The 23187-nt window shown below is 39.0% G+C and overlaps 1 protein-coding gene across 6 annotated transcripts in view; it reads right to left on the bottom strand.

Annotated features, from left to right (window-relative positions):
• The window catches only part of NCOA2 (nuclear receptor coactivator 2), a 189973-nt gene that overhangs the window by 33226 nt on the left and 133560 nt on the right, over positions 1-23187 (bottom strand). For 5 of the 6 annotated variants that reach the window (XM_071804021.1, XM_071804017.1, XM_071804019.1 and 2 more), the window contains 7 exons: positions 22728-22846; positions 17703-17880; positions 16101-16286; positions 15103-15204; positions 14874-15014; positions 11256-11403; positions 7846-9115 (listed from right to left, as the gene is read on the bottom strand). In XM_071804021.1, the coding sequence (XP_071660122.1) occupies positions 7846-9115; positions 11256-11403; positions 14874-15014; positions 15103-15204; positions 16101-16286; positions 17703-17880; positions 22728-22846 (2144 nt within the window). The remainder of the gene's footprint in view (positions 1-7845; positions 9116-11255; positions 11404-14873; positions 15015-15102; positions 15205-16100; positions 16287-17702; positions 17881-22727; positions 22847-23187) is intronic. The other variant, XM_065830022.2, reaches the window with a different exon arrangement.

The raw sequence follows: 23187 nt of genomic DNA, 5'->3' as shown, positions 1-23187 counted from the left end.
GTTAGAAAATGTGCAATGACAGAAGAGAGGCAGAGAGTGAGCAGTGAGCCGTGAAGGATGGGGAACCGAGAAAAAACACCACAAACATGCACACAACTGAAATATAATTCTTCCTGTTCTTTTTTGTCCTGCCACCACATTGTGAACTTGTTACTTGTTGAGTGCAAGCTTACACTGCAGATCCCAGGATAATGTAGAAATACCTGAGAAGGCTTTAAACTACTTACCCAGGCTCTCCCAGACTAGCCAGGAAGCTCTGCACATTGGTCTGGACTAAACTCCTGATGCCACAGCTAATCTGCCCCTGGGAAGCCCAGCTATTTTATTCACAGGAAGCTGAGATGCCTAGAGGTTACATCTCTATATACCTTTTTTTGGATGACTGACTGCAGATAGACACGGTATTACTCTTTACTCCTTCCACATCATCTCCTAGTCCTACAGATCAGAATATATGGTGCAAAAGAGGAAGGAGTTTACTCAGTTAAAAGGTAGTATGTGGGTGATCTGAAGGCTGGTGTTACTGGCAAAATGGTAGCAAAACATAAAATCATAGGACTGGAAGGAATTTAAAGCCTCGAGGTAAAATCAGCGTATGCCATTCCCCTCAGAAGTTCACATACCCTCTTCTTAAAGGCATCCAGTGACAGCAAATCCACAGCTTCCCTGAGGAATTGGTTTCAGCACTCTGCCATCCTTACTATTGAGCTTTTCTCCTCAGTGTAAATGCAAAATCTCCCCCACTGAAGTTTAGGCCCTTCCTTCCTCTTGTACTTTGAATCTGGCGAACAAATCGTGTTCTCCTGCCTTTTTCTAACCTTTTCTGTATTTGAGAACATGTGCCTCTTTGGCCTTTAAGCTGAAGTTACTTAGCTATCTCAGCTTGTTGAATTTTCTTCAGCATATAACCTGCTTTCTAGACCTCTCATTACTCTTGCTGTTGCTGTGGACTGCCTTCAGTTGATCCACAGTTTTGCTGAAGTGCCAGGTCCAGAACAGAACTCAAGATGAAACCTTACAACTGCTGAGTATAGGAAAAAATGTACACAGAGTACACACACCGATGGTATATTCCAGAAGAGGCTGTGGTTTTTTTTTTAATTACATGACATTATGGATTCTCACTCACCTTGTGCTCACTATGATCCCTTGATACAGCTCTGAAAAAGTCCTATCTAGCCAGTTGTCTCCTCTTTTTTTTTTTTTTTTTTTTAAGTCTGTGATGTTATTCTCAACTAAATTATTTGTTCATCCTGAATGTTCTCCTAAGATTTTTTCCTCCATATCTCCTGGTTGCAGCTGAATTTGAATTCCATCCTCCACTATATTTGCAGACATACATGTGTCACATGCAGCTTTACCACAGGTAACCTCTCTTCTCTCATCAGATCAAACACTGAGCAGGCTCTAGATGCTGCATGAGCTCCTCCAGCACCTCTGTTTTGACAAGGAATCCTTAAGTAACTACTTTCTGTGTAAGGATTTCCAAAGGGCTTCCTACCCACTCAGAGAAGTTTTGTCTTGACCATGCATCTCTAATCTGTTTACGAGAATGCCACGCATCAGAGCACCGAAGAGCCTTACTCACATCAAGACACACAGCATACAATGCTTTTCTCGTGCTGAAAATCACACTTCCCTCTTGCAGGAGGAAAACAGGTTGGTCCAACATTACCTGCTCTTGACAAATCCCCCTGCTGACTCGTTGCCTTCCAGGCACTTACGAGCAGCTGGGTGGACAGAGCACATCAACAGAAAACGTAGAGCCATGAGGAAGCAAGTGTGCTTATAGGAAGCATAAGTCATTGTGTGGACAGGTGATAAGCAGATTCAAAAAGGTGCTCCAAGAGACAGTTGTGAGCGATGTTTATAGGAGACGTATTTTGAGCGCTGGGAGATCTGGTACAAGAAGAGTGCAAGATCCAGCGGAGGAAACTGATGTAGAGCACCATAAATTATAGAAGGATGATTCAATACTCTTTGGGGGAATTAAGACATGTGGCCTTCATTAAGCATATTGCAGACAACAGTGAAGGGAAGTTTTATATGCTGCAGGGTTTTTTTTGTTTGGTTTTGTGTGGGACTTCATGTCTCTTTTTCTCTCCCCCCTTCCCCCCTACTTTTTTTAAAACATTCTGGCTACTGCGATTCTTTGCTTAAACATCAGATGTATTAAAACAAACAACACTCCCCCCGCCCCCCCAAAAAAAAAACACAAAAAAACCCCAAACAAAGCCAGAGAATAACATATTGATCCAAATGTGTCAGAAAACTGCACTCCCCAAGATGCTTTTAATTCTTCTCAGGAAGTGGCAAAGAAAGGCCAGATACAACAGATGTATTATAACAACACAAATACATAACCTTCCTTTTTTTTGTGTAACATAATAAACATCAAATATTTAATCTTTGGTTTTTGATGAGGATTCTCAACTGCTCCAAAATCTCAAAGGCAGATTTAGGATTAACATCAAGCTAAGATCTTACCCTAAGTCTTTCCAGACTCACCCTCAAATGGCACCATATGCACAGAAACTAGCATTAAAATATCTACTTGGTTAGTTTCATGGGATTTTTCTTTTACGTTCTGTATTTATTTTGTTAATTGTCTAAACTGAACATTATGTAAATAGAAGGCACATCTCTCACGTCCCTGTAACACAATTATTTATCATGAATTCAAAAAAAGTGCCTGATCAAGTGCTAAGCATCAGAAGAAAGTTCCCCTCCACATATTTTCACTATCTCTAAGCAATGCAATTACAACAATCTCTGTATAACTGGGACACTAAGCACCAGAAAACGTAAGACAAATTGTGCTTAGAAATATTTTTGCATTTGAAAAACTAGCATGCTTTCAAAGTACTTATCATTATCATGTAGAGAAACACAGATAAAGTGTTAATTGCTTACTGAAAAGCAGCTACACCTCAACATGAAGTCTGGTTTACAAAAATTGCTATGTCAAGTCCAGCTTCCATGGATTGTAAAGGACTGGGTAAGATCCTAAACTCTCCAGAGATCTCTCTTCCAGCACTGGCAATGTCCACAGCTTGCACTGAGACCCTATATTCCAAATTTCATAGAAAACTACATTTCCTTTATGATCACGTGTGTTAAAAGCATCTGAGACTTTTTCCTTACAACAGGATGTCTTTTGGTGGGGACACAACTTGAAACTATACCTGCCTTATATAAACTCCAAGTTAGTTCATTAGCTACCCCTGTAGCATGGGCAGAACATTTGGTCATACAAGGTAAACAAAACCAAATCCCTGCTCTAAAGTGGCCATAAATTAAAGGATTATTAAAAAAAAAAGAAGGAAAAAGTAAATCAGAAGTGGAATCAATGTCATCTTTTTCTCCTTGGTAACTGCATTAAACAAACAATTGGCTAGAAATCCCATTATATTATCAGGTTTATCTACTACTAACTTCTGGAAACAGAACCCTAATTGAAAGACACTCAGAAAACGAATCCTCATTCTAAGGTTTTGATCAAGAAGAAACCAATGTCCTTGATGAATTTAATGGTTCTGGACATCAAGAAATAGATTTTTGGAAGATGAGGGGCATGAGTACAGAAAAATATTTTAGTATTGGGAAGATACTGGTTTCCACATAAATCAAGAAGAGAGCAGAGCTGATGAAGTGTGTGAGGAACACCAGAACAGTTTCTAAGTTTTAGGACAAAACACTTCAGATGATTTCTGGAACAGTACTGGGAGAGACTGTGGCATAGCAAAGTCCCTGTCAGACAAACGGGCTGTCTATATTTTCCACTGGCTAAAAAGAGGAAAGCACACTCACATAGGTAAGTATTTTATTCTACATTAGGCCAAGCATGTTCTCAGAGAGCAAGCTATTTCAAAATTCTATGTCTTGGTTTCTTCATCTGTTATATGAACATAAGAATCCATACCAAATTTTACAGAAGAGTTTTGCAGTGCAAAACAATAGGGCCAAACTAAATGTTTCTTTAGCAAGGCAAAACCCAACACTGTTCAGTGCATGATGTTTCTCTGACATAACCCTACAGTTTCACTCTCCTCCCCTCAAGCTGTTAGCCCGTTCTGGGCAGATCTGACCAGCTGCTGACCACCACATGGGCTGCTCCTCACCAGCAGCAGCGTGTGCTGGCTGCAGCCAGGAGCATGATGAGAGGTACTTTTTGATGCGAGACAGCACAAGCAGCGGTGAACAGGGAAGGAATGTGCAGGATGAAGTCCCACCACACAGCCCCACAAGGGACGAGGAGAGTGGAGGAAGGCAGTTTTACTGCAGAGGGACACCCTACAAAACACACTTGTAGCTAATCAGGACTCATGTTTCCACTGCCTTCCCCTCCTAACAGTGGAGAACAGCAGGAACCCTCACGGTGCTTGATAGCAAGTCCTACTACTGTTGGCGCTGTAGGAAAAGCCCTGCTGAGCCTCCCCAGCAGGTCTCCCTTTCATCCTCTCCCCCACGGCTGCCTTAACTGGAACAGCAATCAGCCTAATAGAGCTTGATAACCATCATCCCACCAAGGAAGGGAAAAAGGTACGGCAGCGCTGGAAATATTCTCTGCCATTTGAGAAAGGCTTCCTGTCAGTTGCTGCTCTCTGCAGAAGTGTATGTTTAAACACTCTACCTAGAAGACCGCTATTTTTAGTGCAGTGGTGCACTTCAAGGCATTTCCTGCTCAGAAAGTCATATCAAAAGTAAAAGGAGCAAACGCGATGGCTCTGCTGCCTCCCAGCTCCCCGATCCCCATTGCAGAGGCCATCCCACCGCTGCTCCGCTACACTTTCCAGAAAAACTGCACACTCCAGTGACTACTTAAAAATACAACATTCCCCAGGGAGAAGTTGTTTTAAATAAACCTGCAAAACAGGTAACACAAGCACATGGCTAATTTTTACATATGGGAGGAAGAAGAGGGGGGGAAGTATGCAGGAGGATGGAAGAATTTAGCACAAGAATCTGTGTTCTGGTCTTGTACTAAATAGTTCCAGCTTTGATCTAAATTTAGGCAATGAGCACTTCCTGTGGGAGACCATCTTCCAAAGCTGAAGAGTTTCTGATGCTAAATATTTTCAGTGATTTTTATAATTGGGGTAAAGTGGTTATTTGTTTAGAGCCCTGGCCTTCAGCTAGCTAAATGGTTACACTATTATATATTCCCCGCTATTTCCTCTCCTACTCCACACTGGACTTCTGTTTATTCAGCTCCAGGTTTCACGGCATTTTAAGTAGGTTTAAAAACTCTATTTACAACCAGCGGGAGCAAGAAAAGCCCTTCTGTCATTATCCAGCAGCCTTACACCCAGCTGCAGGACTGGCTTCTCCTCACCTCAGTGCTGAGAAAGGCCCAGCACCTTCAGCCCTCACCACTTCACCATGACTCCTGCACTGCTTCGTGGTTTTCTGAACAGCCCCAACTCCTGGACCTTCCTGTACCTCCAGTTCCCTCTCTCCTGGGAGACAATCTCTGTCTTTAAATTTTAAGAAAAGGCAACACATCCACAGTTTATATTCCAAACCCCTCAAATCCCTCCCCTGACCTCAGAAACATGAAGCCTAAAAATAAAAAATGAATATTCACTTTACAAAGTTCATAGTACTGGGGACCTGATTTTCTAATGCTTGAGGCTGGCAACGCTCGTATACACTGAAGTCTCTTTAAAGTTATACTTGTAAGTTACGTGTTTACATTTAGGGTGAGATGCAACTTAGTTATCTTTAGTCATGAAAAAGGCACCTAGTCTAAACTAGTTATCCAGGCTACCACCAGTGAATGAGAACATCACTAAGGAGCAGCTTACCTTCCCAAATTGGGCACGCATTTGCATAACATTAAAAATAAAAAAGGAGTATTTTTCTATTTTTCTATCAACAATAAAAGGAGATCATAGGACTAAACAGCTAAATTCTGGAGGAATTTAATTCTTCAGGAGTAAAGTATCTGAAAGCCATGGTTTTGATCTACTCGGACACATTTTTTTTTGTGATTACCAAATTCTATGTTTTTGTCCAGTATCAAATACGGAGGACTGAAGGATTTCTGCCTTCAATCCAGTATTTTTTTCAGTATATAGGATCTGAACTAAGGATTTAAATCCATTAAATATTTTTACAATAGTTTATTCTTGCCAATTTAGCTGTGAATTTCTAGATAGCTGTGTTTTTCTAACCTAACAAAGCATAAGTTCTCACAGAGAATCTAAACCCTCCCTCTACAGGCACTACAAAGTAGTAGCTGTATTCAGAACTAAACTAATATCCAGGCTTGAGGATTAATCCCTGTACAAATTAGTCTAATTTGGCTCAGTTTCCCCCTAGAAGGATTGAAAAAAACACAACTGCTCCTACGTAATAGCAATAGCTGTCAAATTCTGTTGAAAGACAAGAAGTGACGTAACCTCAGGAGATGTCTGGAGAACTGAGATTTTAACAATGCTGTGTCCACACTGTAGTGGCATGTTTGGCCTCTATGTTCTGTGGTTATAACCACCATTGAAAGAACTGTCTACTGGTTAGAAACTGCCAAAAGGGCAAAGTAAAAAACAATAAAAATCCAGTGCTGTGACTTAAGGTTAAAAAAAATGTTTTCCCTCAGCCTCAAAATACAGTATAGAAAATGTAACAATTATGTATTTATACACATAGAATAATAAAAATAAAATAGATCTACAAAAAAAACCAAGTTCAAACCCAGTCTGCACATTAAAAATACACAATATTTTAAAAGTGAAGGATATGGCTGTGAGTGAGAAAGTCTTGAACATTTACAGTGTATAATCTGATCATGATTTACAAATTAAGGCTTCAAGCACAGGGCACTGTCTAGGAATTAATGACCAGCTGGGGGAGTTGATAGTGTAGGACAAAGCTAAGGATCATTAACTCCAGCTAGTTATTAACTCCCCAGAAAATGCCTTATACTGAAATTGACATTGTAATTACCTATTTTATAAATAAAATAAACAGTAATATTGCAGTGGCAAATTGCTTCCTCTGTGTCCCTTTTTCTTGCAAACCTCTGAAAACTGGAGTGTTGTGGGTCATGTGAACCCGGTGCTTTTTGAAAGTGAAATGATAGTTTTTAGCATAGGTCCTAAGAACATACAGTTTATTAGTACGTTGTGCAGCATGGCAACAATCACATGCACAACACAGAGAAATTCTGAATGCAAAATTCAATGCAGATAACCTCTGCACTGAACAATTAATCCTCCAGAGGAACTTGGGGTTGAACATAAAAACTTTCAAGTAAAAAAACCAAAAAACAAACACCAAAACAAAACAACTCAAAACAACAAACCCCTCTAACTCACACAGAAACAATGAAATTCTGATTGCCTTGATTTTAATTTGCAGATCAAGTACAGCACAAAGACCAGCAATGCAAAGTTGGTATCGGTCCTTTTAAACAGCTCCTGTCCTTGAGCATGAACCTGCTCTAGATGGGAGAAGTGTAGTTGCTATGCTGGGCTGGGTCAAGAGCCCATCCAGCCCACAGCAGTTCCACAACAGCCTATGGGAGAAGCTGTCAATAAGTTATTAATAGCATTAACCAACACCGGTATTTTCTCTTCATCTGACTACCAGCTGGGAAAGGCTCCCCAGCATTCTGTCCCTGTGTTATCCATCTCCTCCCAGGCAGAGTCTGTTTTTTTCAAACAGAGCAATGATTATAACTCAGCAACACCAACTGGAAATATGAGACTGGATTTCAAGAGACAGGTAACAGCTTCTTGAAGTATCAAGAAATTATTCTTAGAGGAAGTCTGGAAGAAAGTCAGATGGCAAGAATGAAGGCCTAGAACATCTCACTCACATGTAATGCAAAGATTCACTTACCTGTTCATTAGGCTCAAAGTTTATCTCTTCTTTCTCCGTTCTCATAGCTAATAATTTTGTGCTACCAGAAGGGTCTGTCTTACTGTCCAACCGCTCCAGTTTTGGGGGTATGTCTGGTAAACCAATATCTTTAGTATCATCTTTATCTAGCAAGTAGCGAAGTAGTGCATTATTATTCTTCTTAGGACTCGCTGGCTCCTGTTTAACAGTCACCTCTGAACCAGGAGCTGTGCTACTGGACTCCTGGCTCAGTTCTTTGCCTGTAGCCTCTGCTGTGAGCTTGGCCAAATCTACAGGAGAACTACTGTCCTGCAATAGTCTGTGCAAAATTTTATGCTTCTCCTTGAGTGAGGTTCCGTGTGACGAACCAGACCCAGGCAATGCTCCCGTGGAGTCCTTGTTAACATCTCCCATGGTACTGGACAAAGGCGAAGACTCCATCTGATCTGATTTGGTGGTCAGCAATTGTAAGAGCTTTGTCTGGCTTTTTCCGTCATGCAGTTTATTCTGTCCATCAGGTCTCTCGCCACTGACAACCGGTGGCATGTTGCTATCACCACTGTCTTTCTGTTCTCCTGAATGGCAGCTGCTCTCTGCTTGTCCAGTTGTACCTTCTGATTGCTCCCCGTACAGTCCAAAGCAGTCTTTAGAGTCCAGACTTCCCATCTTGCTTAGCTGGGGAGGATTCATATTCACAGGGGAATTCTGTAAGTTTCCCATTTTTAGGTCAGGTGAAGCCAACGAGGATCCCAGAGAAACGCCGTGGCCCTCGCTGAGGGCCTGCAGCGCGTTCAGGGAACTGTTGGTGTAGTTATGGCTATTTCCTGTGCTGCTGCAGACTCCCACGGGGGAATGCAGGCTTCCTGCGGGGGAGAACTGGCCGGGTGGGATGCGAGGGCTTCCTGCCACTCCAGGGCTCACACGATGGCGCGGGGAAAGCATAGAGTTTGGCTGCCCTGGGTTCATGCCGGGGCTGCTCTGTGAGGGGCTGTTCATTTTTAGTGCATAGTTACTACCCTGAGGAGTGGATGCTTGTATGCTTGACACATGGTTCATTCCCCCTGAACCACCAAACCTGCCTGCTGGCATGCCCATTTGTTCCTTTGGGCCGTTTATGGCAAAATTTATATTGCTACTGATGGTCATATCCTGACCTGGGTTCCCACTGCACATGGTCTGGTGGGCAGGGCTGCTGGAGCTAATTGGGTTCAGTATCTTCCCCATTCCTTGTCCAGTCAAATCCTGATTCATTCCACAGACATTCTGCTCTCTGTGTGGCGAGGGGAAGAAAAAGAACCCATTAGCTAAAATTACAGTGGTCAACTTGCAATTACATTACAGAAAAAGAAGTAAAACCCCAAACCTTGCTTTACAATAACACAACAAACTTACAATTATAAACAAATTGACAATTTGAGAAAAGTGATATGCAACTCTCAACATGGCTGCACATTAACAGTATGGTTTTTCAGTATCTCATTAACAAATCAGCGGAAGAGAGGAAAAACAAAATTATACCTCATTTAAATGACAGTCATTAGAAATGCAGATAGGTTACAATTTCAGACTTTCTTCCCTTTAATGTATGTCTCTCCTCTACAATTTGGCAAGCTAACTTCTAGAACTGACAGAAATCTCATCTGAAACATATGACCCAAACAAATACATGTTTTAAGAGACAGCTGTGGACAGCTGTTTGGTGGAGTTTTGAATTTCTATGAGTTAGCCCCACCACAAGGCTGGAGTGGGCTATTTGCCCAACGAGTTCATAGTGAAAAGATAGTTGAAAAAGTCACATTTCTACACTGCCAGAGTATTTCGATACTTCTCCAAAACAGCATGTGAGCCAAGAGAACTACTGGATACAACTTCGGAATGGGAACAGTCTGTTTGCAATTCAGTCCTGCATGGGCATTCAGGAAAAGAGGAGAGGAGAAAAAACATACACATAGGAGCCGAAACTCATATTTTGGAGATGTAGGCTGTAAGATGGAGGAAACAGAAGAGACACACACACACACACAGAAAAAGCTCTTGTAAGAGCACCTGAAGGTCACTTCTCTTTTCCTCAGTAGATTTTAATTAGTTTATGGGAGGACATAATATACTTTTTACTTCTGTGCTAAACTTAAATCAGAAAAATCAGACATATTCCCAAATGCTAAAAGCTATAAAAGAGACAGAGTCAAGTAGATTAGGAAGAAAAAAAATGAGGTTCTGAGAAAAATCACATCAACTCTGGACTTCCAAAAACAAATCCTAATGGAACCTTCCTAGTATGTCTTTTTGATGAGACAAAAAACATTCCTGCTTGCACAGGATAAGTGCAGATAAACCTTCGCATTTTGCTGAAGCCGGAAAGAACTGAAACACACGGAACAGTGGTGCTTGATACTCTGTATTTGTTATGTTAGGTATAAAGGCAAAGGTGATCAACATTAACTGTAAAAGGAGAGGCAGGTTTGTAAAACCTTCTTACAAATACAATAGTACCAGTGTTCTACTTAAAAAAGCAAGAATATTTCCAAGTACCATTTTTAAATTAATGGTGCTTTTTAAAATTTAAAATCTAGCACTTCATGAAATACCAAGTGTACTCAGCAAAGCCAAAGAAAACAAATTTCAGGCAGCTTTTGGTCAGGTCAATTTCCAAATCTACCATCTCTGTAAAATGGTTTCAGTTTTAATAACATTCCTGTTTTCTTCCTCTCCAAAAAGTGATACTGTGGATACGGGGAAACAAAATTGCAATTATAATCAGCAAATAAAACCTAAAAAAACAATCTGACGCAAATATACTAGGCCATGCAATGATTTAATTTCAATTTTATGTTGAAGTTCTGAGGTCAGTGATTACTTATCCCTGACTTTATTATATTATTGAAAAAAATTAACAGTGGTGGCATTTCTCAGGATTGGGCATTTGAAAGCTACCAGAAAAGAATGAAGAGAGACAAAGGGTTAAAATATGTGGTTTGTCTAACATGCAGTTCTAATAACTGTAACATATTACTTAAAGAAGACCAAGGCCCAACATATGACTGACTGTGAACTACAGGAATTTCATCCTTCAAAGTTTTCTAGATTTAATTACATTTGGAAAGTTTCTTGTGTCTATTATGCAAAATACAGGAAATTAAAATATTGAAATGAAGAACATGAGATTAAAGGAAATTTTGGATGTTTAATGGAAAATTTTGATGTGAAACTCCAGCACGTCATTTTTAAATTCTGAAATTGTATTACAATCTTTCCCTGCTCTAAGCACTGATTTAAAAAAACTTAATTTTGTTTTCATGCTATCAGTTCCAGGTCAAATGAAGGTCTATCAGCCTTAAACAAGCTTGAGAAACTTTGTACTTTCTCTGCCTCTCTACAGAGTGTGGATGTACTACACCAGTCAGGATTACCTGTGAAGCATATGCAAGGAGATTACAAGCTGAGGTTCACTAGTCGTCTGAGAACGGATGAGCTTACTCTTCGTTTGGGCAGAAACAATAGTGCCATCAGACAAGGAAAACCGATAAACAGGACTAAATGCTAGTCCCTGCCTCAGCACTGCAAGCAAGCAAAATAACAGAATTAAATTAATGAGAAACTACAGTACTGGTAGTTTAGTCACTCAACATCTGATGTTCTAAATCCATCAGCATTGATATCAAAGACACTGTTTAAAATACAAACAAAACCGAAAGAAAACAATAAAAACCAAACCAAACCAAACAACAAAACCCCAAACAAACAATGAACCCCCCCACAACCAAACAGAAACAGAACAAACAAAACCACAGAATAAAAATTGTGAAAATAAATAGATGGGACGCATATAACATAAAGGATCCCACATACTCTAGGGTGATTAAAAGAAAACCTACAAGGAGTGATAGCAACAACAGGGCAGATACTATGAAATACAGATTATTTCAGGAGTGGACCAAGAAGTCCTCAATGTCCATTTCACTTTTTATTAATTACGTGTCTAAGTCCTTTTGTTCCTCATACATTTTTTCATCTGTATCATCTACATCGCGATGATTAATATAAATGCCTTTACTTTCTAGATCATCTGTTTCCATTAGACTGTAACTTTTCCTTCTTATTGCCTGCTTAAATTGTCTTGCAACAGTTACTCTCCCTACTTCTTTAATTTAAGAAGTAAAAAAATCTCTTATGTAGGAACAATTAGAAGGAAGAAGAACTGCAACAAGAAATTATTACTTTTTAAAGAACAAATACAAAAATATACAGTTTAAATAAATTACAAACACAACTACCTAAACCAAAACTGGGGCTGTGCTACCCTTCCCCACTGTTAGATATGACTGCACTTCTGGTTTAGGGTGTACTTCACTGCACATATTCTGCAGCCCTTAAGTTTTCAATGTAAATCTGAACTTCAACAAATTCAATTCTCGAACTTCTGTAGACCCCCTGTGACGTTTCTTTAATTAAAAATGAAAATCAAGTTGCGGTAAAGCAAATCTCCAAATGTTTATTCTACTGTTCACTCTTTGCCATCAATGAAACAAGCCTGGTCATTTTCTAATTTTAGTCCAAAAACTATTATATTAGGATTGCAGATAGGGTAGGAATGAAATACTTAACTTCAGAATTGTCATGTAATTGTTTAGGAAGAAAATAGGAATGAAGTAATACAAATACTTTTAATTTCCTATCTTTTTTCATACATACACATTTTCTGTTGTTTTGTGTTTTGTTTTTTTTTTTTAATTTTTTAAAATTTTAATTAACAGTATAATCTGGACTTCATTTAACTGCTTGTCTTTTAATATTTCCTGTTGTAATGAAATGAGAGAGTTTTCCGAGTGGGGCTTTATTAAATAGTCTCCTCTACAGAGCTACCAGATTTTCAGCCTTGCAGGACTGGTTACGATTGCTTTCCTTCCCTGTCCCCCCCACTGTTATATATTGTTCTGCAAGGTTTCAAAGTATTATTTAGGCAGTGAGAAAACAGGAAGCACAATTTAAACAACCAGAAGGGGGTTTTCAGTGTAAAAATGTAAAGAAAAACAAAAACCTACAACTGTGAAACAATACAAAGCAAAATTTCACTGTTAGGTATGTCATTGTTTCAGTTTAACCTTTGGGCACCAGAAGGTCTGAAGCTCTTAACTTAAGCATATACCACATCCGGAAATTCCAGTACTCAATGCCAACAGGATACAAGTGAAATCTCTACTTAAATCATTTTCCAAACTAATTCTTTAAGCAAACAAGAATGTTTCCGTATTCCTCTTGAGGAAATGCTATTTTTCTGACTGTGGCCAATAAAAACGTACCATATCTTTTGCACTTAGTATACTGAGAGTTAATTCAAAAACTTTGCACTTTTTATTGTTTATCAAGCTAACTCTCATCTCCACCCCCCTGCACTGTAATGCTGAATTACATGTAGGAGACTGTTACTTTCTTTACTTCTATTCTCAAACCATAATGACTTAAAAAAAACGCAAGAGGTTCCTGAGTCAAGTGCAAAGATGCTACTACCCAAGAGATGCCTTGTTTTTCTTCTCCACACTACTGGCCATTATTTCAACCATTATTCCTCTGGATCAGTGCAGTAAAGCAATTACAGAGGTTCTTCCTCCACCTCTTATCGCTTAGAGTCTTCACTTCCACAAGACGTAAAGAGCTCCCTCACTTAGGCTAATTCTACAGTTTTTACAATGATCCTAAGCCTTTCCTGCAAAACGATACTGTGTAAACTCCAAAACATGTGTGTTTTTTATCACTTCACAGATAGCTTAGAGATGGCCCACTCAAGTCTCCGAATTTAGGAGCTGCTAATTTGGTCAGGAATCATTTGAAGGAGACAGAAGTAACAAGTGGCTACGTGCCATAACAAAAACTCGTAAATCACCTTTGGCACAGACAGGTCCTTACCTGAGACTGCTCTGTAAACCCCTACTGTAACTTTAATCACATACCACCTTCTTCAATTCTGTCTGAAATCACAGCATACAGCTATGAACTTTTAGCACTCCTACTGTATATACCCCAAAAACTGTTACATGAAATATCACAGTATTTCTGTGCTCCCACATTCCCAACATGAAACCTAAAGGGTTCATGAAAACAGAACATATTAAAGAACATGTAACTAACACTGTATGACTAAAGCTTTTTTTTTCTTTTCTTTCTTTTTTTAATACATTTAGTGGAATAATTTGAGGTTCCAGTTACAACTTAGTTTCCAAGTCAGCGTGCCAGTTCTCTAATGACCATGGCAACTATTTGCTAGAGGCCAGCTGTAAACTCTGTTCTACAAACATGAATCCAAAGAATGATGCTCCTGCACTGGAAATGTTCCAGTTATTCCCCAATGGCTTTGAAAGGACTTTCCTGTGGACTATAAAAGGCTGGTTTTAGTTATTTCAATCTCTGTTACTAGAATTAGCAGTATCACGGTTTTAGGAAAATAAAAATCCCCACCCAGTCACTACCACAGAAATAGTACAGCACTCTCCTACACCTTACCTACTATGATCTTGACTGAGTAGATATGCTTGTGGTGTATTCTACACCACTTATCAGCTAGACAGAGTACAACAATGGAGGTTTCCAGATAGCACGAGTGCTGCATCTTTGGTAATTCATGCTGAATGTTTCTCACAGGAAATGTGACAGTAAAAATCCATTTTTGTAGAGAAAAGGAATACAGGTCAATGAACTGCAATGTGTGAGCTGAGGTTCTGAAGAATAATGAGTAGTGAGTAATTTAGTGGGCAACACACAATGGTCTTTCTTCCTAAAACAACTGAGACAATTTGAAGATTTAAAGCATCCTCCAACATGGTACAGTTATAAAAAGCAGGCTAAAACAAAAAGGGAGAAAGGTTCAAAACCTCGCTAAAGAGAGCCATCAGTGCACTGGGGAAATCAGCCTGAAAAAGGGACTGTCAGTAGCCCTGGATTGCTCCATGTAAACATAACAAAGAAATCACAAACAACAGATACAAATTACAAACAGTTTAAATATAGAAAGTACTAAAAATATGAAACCTAACCTTCCTGGTGATGCCTCTTGGCAAAAGATACTTCTCCTTCGTGCTGTGAATGGAACCTCTGAATGCATCTTCTCACCAAATCCTCCCAGCCAGGTTTCATAGCTGCTCGCATGGTACTTGTGTCCAGTGAAGTTATTTTGCCTGGTATTAGATAAAATATTTGTTACAGTAATTTCCCCTTTGAGGGGAAGAAAAGAAAAGGACATGAAAAGAACCTATTTCACAATACCTTGTAGATCCTGGCGAGTAGTAAAGCTCTCTGATGAAGGAAGAAGTGGTCTTTCCTTCATTGGAGCTCTTCTTGCAACACAAATCAAGCAAGACTGCAAATCTTAAAAAAAAAAAGTTACCTCAGTAATTTGTATACAAGTGGAAGATTTTGTTTCCGTGAAGAATTCGGAAATACTTGTAAAACCTCCATAAATCTTTTTGGATCAAAAGAATAGATTTAGTATCAATAAAAGGACAGATAGAACTCAGTGGTTTTATACCTTCATTATTTCCTACAACTTTAAGCAACACAGGAAAGGTTGGTTTGTTTTCTTTTCAAGAAGAAAAACTATCAAGGGCTCCACCACAGCCCATAATTATGGGCAGCTGTTTATGCATACACCTGTAGCAGCTCCACCACTCAGGAGACAGGTAACAAAAACCAATATACTGCATGCGCAGAGAGCACACTTCTTCAACACTCACTGTTTCGTACCTTCTAAGCCACATTTCTTAAATGTGCTCCAAATGCTTGCTGTCCCTGAGAAAGCAGCTTCACAATAAGCCTCTTTTATTTATCTGAATACTCAAAATATAATTTGAGGAAATTTACCTGATGAACTAGTAAATGGCAAAGGAAACCGTGAACCACAGTTGTCTTCAAATTCTAAGAATTCAAAAAACTGTCCATTGAAAATTTCCTCCCAGTCAGCTACATTCTTCTTAAAATTGCAGTGATATAAACTCAAGATATCTCTTTAATGTAAACAGCGTTACTGTCAACTTCAATAATACTGGCTTAAACAAACAGGTGCATGCAAGTGTATACACTCAATCCAAATGAAGGTATATTTCTACAGTTACATGAAAAAGAAAAAAATATTAAAATTTTTCCGTTTTTCAGGATTCAGAAGCTACTTCATCAATTTCCCCTCACTTTATCAGCTGCACAGAAACTGCTGTACCACAACAGCATGGAAAGACAAAATACTAACACAAATTGAAAGTGGTAATTACCTTCACCGTCCTCCTTGAAGGAATTTGGTTGAGAAACAGCAAAGCACTGCATAGTTTCGTATTTCTGATGTGCTTCCTGGTTATCATGGCATTCTTCAGGATCAGCAAGAGGTTTTACCAGCATCCGACAATTAAAGGTATGGCTATTACGCCTAGGAGAGTCGCCAGACCAAGATCCACCGTTCACTAAGCAAAGCAAAGATCACATAGTGAGATAAATCGGGTAGCAGTCATTTCTGCTGCTTATCCACAGGAAACTAATCAAGGTGTTTTGCAAACTGCTCGGGAAACAAGCTTGTTTAAGAGCAACAATCTATTTTTAATATTAGAGCACATAACATCGTAATTTATAAAATTCTTGTATTTAAGAGCACTGCTAACTTGTTCAGCTATCTTTTTTTTTTTTTTTTCAAGTTAGTTACTACAGCATAGCAGAAAAACAGGATGAAAGTCTAAATATTGGTGCATGTGAAAGTTACGCAGCACAGTGAAAAGCCTACTAGGTAGATCAAGTTTATCTATATGCGTGGAAGAAATAAGGCAGTATGTAGGATCTGTCCACTGTATTTAAGTGATTAATACACAAGAGATGGCAGCATTGTATAAAAATCTATGTCCAGTTTAGAAATAGAAAGAAAATAAACTAATAGATACGAAAAAATCTAGGAAGCAATTCAATCAGAAATATATTGAAACACATAGTCTCAGCTACAAGGGGAAAGGTTGAAGGGGTGAGAATGACCTGGGTGCAGTGATGGATAAAACTAAAGCCTAACACAGTGCTTAAGAGAAGTATAAAAGGAAACAAAATCCCGAGACGCACAAATATAGGTACTGGACATCAGTCAGAGCGAATCAATGTAACAGCACACAAGGAAATTGCAGGGTTGTATTTAAAGTACTCGTCACTTGCCCTCTTCAGTCATAAAATGCAATAAAGGCAGTAATTTATGGGATTTAGCCTTTTACATTTTTGATTCTTCAGGGCTTTATAAGTGAAGCCATAAAACGCTGAAGTGAATTGCATAATACTTTTTAAACTGCTGTGAGTAAACGAGATGCCCAGTATTGACTTTCTCTTTCTTTTCACCTCCTCCAAAACCCAATGCCATTAAAACCAATATTAATATGAATCTAAAAATGGCTGTGACTAACAAAAACAGTTCTTTAAGGATAAGGGTAAATATTGGTGAGGCTGAAAATACTGCAATCAAAATTCTACTATAAGGAGTTTTCTGATTTTTCTTTTATATTCCCCCTTTCTTGGGCCATTCTTAGTTCTCTATCTAGGCTGGTTATTCTAACACAGAGTTCACATAACTAATGCTGCCTTTTAGTGATTCACTCTGGAGATCCATTAAAAGTACCAACTAACAAGAATTGCTAAGAGTAATTTTAACAAAGAGGAATCTGGAAGGAGTGGAAGATGCTTTTGAGAACAATATTAATCATTCATACAGCCTATACATACATTAAAAATAAATAGAGCGCATATGATGAAACTGTAAGTAGGGGAAGGACATTAACCTAAGTTATTGAAACACTGATTCACGAAATCAAAGTTAAATAAGTAATGGTATGATATGAGGAAAAGAAATATACCTAAGGATTTTGGCAGCAGGATTTTGACAAATTCATTGTGGTCCCCTACATGCAGGATGCTATATATGCTTGTGTTCATCAGCTCTTCTTGGTTGTACCTTAGGTACTGCGTCACATTCTCAGAAACAAACACGACATTACCTTCTGGGTTCACTACAAAGAAGAACCCATCAAGCGCCTAAAGGGAGAAAAAGTTAAAGTAGAGAGAGAGACAAAACAGCAAATAATCAGATTAACAAGATAACCAGAGAATAAATATTCCCTTCAGAAGACTTGGATGAATCTTTCTGCATCCCAGTTCTTATACTCTTGTCTGTAAGAGCAAAGGACACATTTCAGATTCTGCAACTGATCTTACTTAAATCAAATCAGTGTAAAAGCGCAGAAATGTGAAGAAGTTGCAAATCAGTGAAATCCACATATGAAAACAAACTACCACCACCCTGCCCCAAACATACAAACCAAAATAGTGGAAGAGGTTGCTACCTATCCCCTGACTATGAAGTAAGAAAACTAGACCAGAAGCTGCTTCTGTTAAACCTAGAGCCTGTGCACTCCGCCATGCAGCACATGGAGACTGATCCCAAGAAAACTTCATAAGATATGCTGGCACAAGGCAAGGAAAACACTGGCAGAAAGAAAAAGGCTCTGTCCGCATGCCCAACAACGCATCTTCATGGAAGTGAGGCCCCACGCAGCCAGGAATGCAAAAGGTTAAGAGCATAGAAGGGCAAAGGGAGCAGAGAGCAGGCAGTGAGTAGCTTTAGTTCCTACTCCTGGGACTGCCTTTGTGGTTTGTTTTGGTGGTTTTTTTTTTTTTTGGTGTGTTTGTTTTGTTTTTATTTGACACCAGTTTAATTCAGTCCACACGTGATTCAGGGAACAGGAATTAGACTTTCACCTCTTCAATTCAGCTCCATGGTATTCCAAAGGACTTGAAAGTTTCTGCAAGGAAGTGTCTAAATCAGTCACTTCTGCTGATTGGTTTCCCACCTTGTATGCTGCGATGGTGACAACCTAGCTGCAGCATTCTTTGCAGCATATCTGCTCTATGTTATCTGAAGCCTCAGCCAAATATTATACCACATCACTTCTACCTGACAAGGATCAAGTAAAAATTTGACTATTAGTATGAAGTTCTCATGCAAACTTTCCTTAGGATGCAAGCATGACTGTGGCTGGTAGAAATATTTCAGAATACATCCCTCTAACTTCATGTCATATGAGCAGATAAAGGGGGATAAATTGAAATTTAAAGCTTTTGGTCTAAGCATCCAATTAAAAATTAACCCATACAGACTTCTGCAGCTTTGCCTGATTTATTCACCTCTCTAACGATTGGTGGGAAATCATTAGAACAGTTGTTAGTTATGCCATCTCCAGGGACAGAAACAAGTCAGAAAACCAGGCAACCCATGATTCATTATGGGTTAATTAAAAGCGTGTGGATCCATACTAAACCAGAACACAGCTGCTGCAAAAGTCTAACAAGGAGGAGGTGCCATAGCAAATGTATACAGGCATGTGGCATTTTTTGATATGACCAAACTTGTATACTGTACAACTTGTGTGTTGGTCTTAGTGGGCAGTTCTCATGTACACAGGTTGCAGATACATACTAAAATATCGTACACTACCAAGCAGTCAGAAAATCCAGACAGTACAAAAGAGAAGGAATCTTATTTCTGTCTTCAGCCACCTAGCAGAACGCTAAAGAGAAGACAGCACCAGGCTGTATTCAGAGGTTCACAGGGGAAGCACAAGATGCCACAAACACATGTTGCAACACATGAAACTTAATGTAAAGACAAGAAAAAAAATAATTCACCATGAAGGTGGTCAGATATGGGAAGAGGCTGCCCAAGGAGGCTGTGAAATCACCTTCCCCAGAGATATTCAAACCTCAGCTGGACTTGAACCCAAGCCACCTACTCTAGTCAGACCTGCTCGCAGCGGGAAATGGGACTGCACAAGCTCCACAGGCCCTTCCCACACAAAGTGAGTTAATGATTCTGCTAAAGGGGAGGGATAGTGAAAGTGTAACACACAAGCAGACTGGCTGAGCTAATGGTTGCCAAATGCTTTGTTTGTTCTATTTTTAAATTACAAAATAATAAAACCCACAAATAATGCAGAGGCATGTACTTTTCGTGACTGCCTCTAAAATAAGATAAATACGTATTTTTTTCTCTCCTGTTAATTGTCACAAATTCTCATCTCTGACTTTGTTTTTTATCATTGTTTTCTTTATGTTTCTGATCATTCTTGTTTCCTCTTGGTAATTCACGGTCTTTAGAGAGCTCCCTCCTTTCCATGTGCTTTTGTAACATTCATGACATTTTCCTGCTGACTAGTATTTAGTTTAACTAACAATTATTTACAAGATTTAATTAATTGAGGCTCTAATACAGTTTTCTATCAGCATCTCTTGTTGTGGATTAGTGACTTAAGACTTCATCACTGCATGAAGCCAATGTAAGCATGGCCTCTTTGGTTTAGTGCTCTCTACATCATGACAGCTTCCTGTACTGATTGAGGATATGAAGAGCTGAACTAGAGAGCAGAGTTGGCTGAAAACTAATTCAAGAAAAAAACAAAACAAAACAAAACAAATCCAGATGCTAGTGACATCAGTCCCCTGAACTGGTCCACCATGAAACCACACGGCGTTTAGAGCTGGCAGAAATGTGTGGGTTTGGCTGAACCATTCTGCTCAGCAGTGGTCCATACTCACATCAATTCAAAGGGATCGCAAAACCTAAGCCGTAGCAGGTGTTTATTGGAGTCCTAAGGAGAAAACTTTCAAAGGCAGAGGTGGCAAGCAAGAGATCATGAATGTTGCATTCAGTTTTCCCTGCTATTTCCTACTATAGCAACTTCTTTGGCAAGGAAGTGCTCTGTGCTGTTTCCTCACAGCTGCTCCTTACAGATGACTACAAAAGTGGTCATCTGAACCTAGAGTAACGTGGGGCCTCATATGCCAGTCTCTCATTTCTTTCTGTTCCAGTAATAAATTAATCTTGTAGGTAAGGAATAGCAGGCTTTTGAGCAAGTTAATGCATCAAGCCAGTTAAATCATTTAGGAGCTTTCACTTCTGCAATCATTTCTTAATTCTGTCTCCAGATGCATGTGATCACAATAAACAACTTTTCTTCAGGGCTACTGGTAAAATGGAGGAACAAATAATGGACAACATGCTAGAAGAGAAAACAGGAGAATAGATATTATTTTAGGTGACATACTGGAACGGAAAATATATTTGTGTTCTTTGAGATGCTCTCAGCTCTCTCATGACTTCTTTTTTCACCCTCTCCTATCTGCTTTCTGCTTTAACCAAGAAATATGTTAAAATATTCCTCAGAGGCAGCTGCATGATGAATTTTACTCTCTTCAGCTGGAAACACTCTCTATTTTGAGGATTCTTCAGTTTTATTCTTTAATAAAAACAGACAATTACATTTCTAAACCAAATCAACTAATAAACTGTACATCAGCATTGCCATTTTTATTACTATTTGGCACTAGAAAACGGTAGGTTTTTGAAGAGGTTGCATAAAGGGGTTCTGTAAAGATGAAATAACTTAATTCATTCCCTTAAGGAGACAAAGACACAAAGACAGTATCTGTAGTGTTTTCACAGCAAACGTGTAACAACTTTCAGTCCTTTTAAGTTTCTTGGTGCAAAAGGACCACGATTTATTAATTTAGTTCCACAATCATTCACTGTTAATATGCAATGAATTTACTGCAAAGGAAAACTAAATTAAATGGAATAATGGAACAGACGAGTGATTTTACATGTCATGTTTGCTGCAATAGCCAATCATGCAAGATAAGCCAGGAAAAAAAAATCATCTTATCCTTTTTCTCCCTGTGATTAAAAGAGGTCCTTACAATTAAATTAATAGGAAATTAAAGATAAATTTTAACATAGCAATGTAAGAGATGGATGTTTAACTGTGTTTGATAGCAAGAACAATAACATTCAATTCAGTGAGCATGCATAATATGATATTAAATCAACTAACTTGCTACCCCCACTTTTCAAAGAATGTTTTCACTCCAACCTGTCTAATCTTCCTTATGTTTACTACTGTGATTTTGGAGCCTTCATTTTGTACGTAATAAAAAATAATGCAATACTTGAAACTCTCATGCATCTGCAACATTCAGAAATGATGGAATAATTATGCTGCTGCCAAAGCTGGTTCCTTTAACTTGATTCAGAGTTTGTGTTTTGTTTTATCTAAACTAACGTTTATTTGTCCATGCAGATAAAGCCCACAGTCAGAACAGGAATAAACAGTTTGCAAGTGAGCTTGAGCAGATAAAGCAGTTGTGTCAAAGGACAGTAGCATATGATGTTAGGATCCCAGATAACATACCTACCCAACATTACCATTAATGCATTTAGAAGCTAGGTTTTATGCAGCCTATGCATGCAGTGTTTTGGAATATCAAAATAACAGCTAAAATCAGACAAGAACCCTAACAGACCAAACTGAAATGCATGGCTTGAAAAGCTCTCCTAGATTACTTTCATATTCGAGAGGGAAGAGTCATGCTGTGAGTGCTGAAATGATAAACCATTAAACAGTATAGCAATGACATGCAATTTCAGAGGAATTAGTTATGCACATGCACACTACTGCATATGCAAGTCGATCTTTAGGTACATCAGGTCTTCCAAATCTGTCATGGTTTAGAACAAATAAAACATGGACAAGCAGACGCTCAAGACTTGCTACCAACTGAAGCCCCTCAAGTTGTCTGTGTTACAAAGCAGCTGAATCATCTCTTTCTCTGCCTCTCCCCACTCCAAGTTAAAGAGAGCTGCATCACTGAACCCAACAGAAATATGCTGCCTGCTCTTAAGTGACATAATCCTAAGTAGCCAGGATGGCTTGTCTCTCTTGACAGTTCTTCTATAGCAACCTCCAACTGCACTTTGTCATTTTATTACACTGGTCTTCATCCTAGGGGAAGTAGAATTGGCTTAAATGAAGGAATTTTGTGCTCTTCACCTCAAGCATCATTGGTCCAAGTGCATCCTTGTCGATGACACTCTGGCCCGTAGATGATACATCTGCTTTTTGCACTTCATCTTCATTAGCTGCTGCTGCTTTCTCTGCAATAAAGAAAACTATGTATTAAATGACAGAGCAGTACTCTTTAAGTGAGACAGTAAGAGCCCACAGAGTATTGAAACTAGCTATGAGATGGTTACAGTGCAACAGTTCTGAAAATGAGACCAAACAGTCTCCCATCATGATTCAACAGAAGCATAACTAGTATATTTGCTACTCAGTTTTCAAGTTTTGTGACACAAATGAAATAACCCCTGCTGTTTTGCTCCTAGATATTTTACTAAACTACAAAACATAACATTGGGCAAAGACAAGGGCTCCTTATGAGGGTGCAATGAGCAAGAACGAGGATCAAGGTGTATTAAGAGATTGATCTAAAAGAGCACGCGAAGCTTGC

Source organism: Patagioenas fasciata, chromosome 2 (assembly GCF_037038585.1).
Source record: "Patagioenas fasciata isolate bPatFas1 chromosome 2, bPatFas1.hap1, whole genome shotgun sequence".
Classification (NCBI taxonomy): Eukaryota; Metazoa; Chordata; class Aves; order Columbiformes; family Columbidae; genus Patagioenas; species Patagioenas fasciata.
Note: the sequence above shows the minus strand (reverse complement) of the source record. Positions and strands in the feature narration are given on the sequence as shown.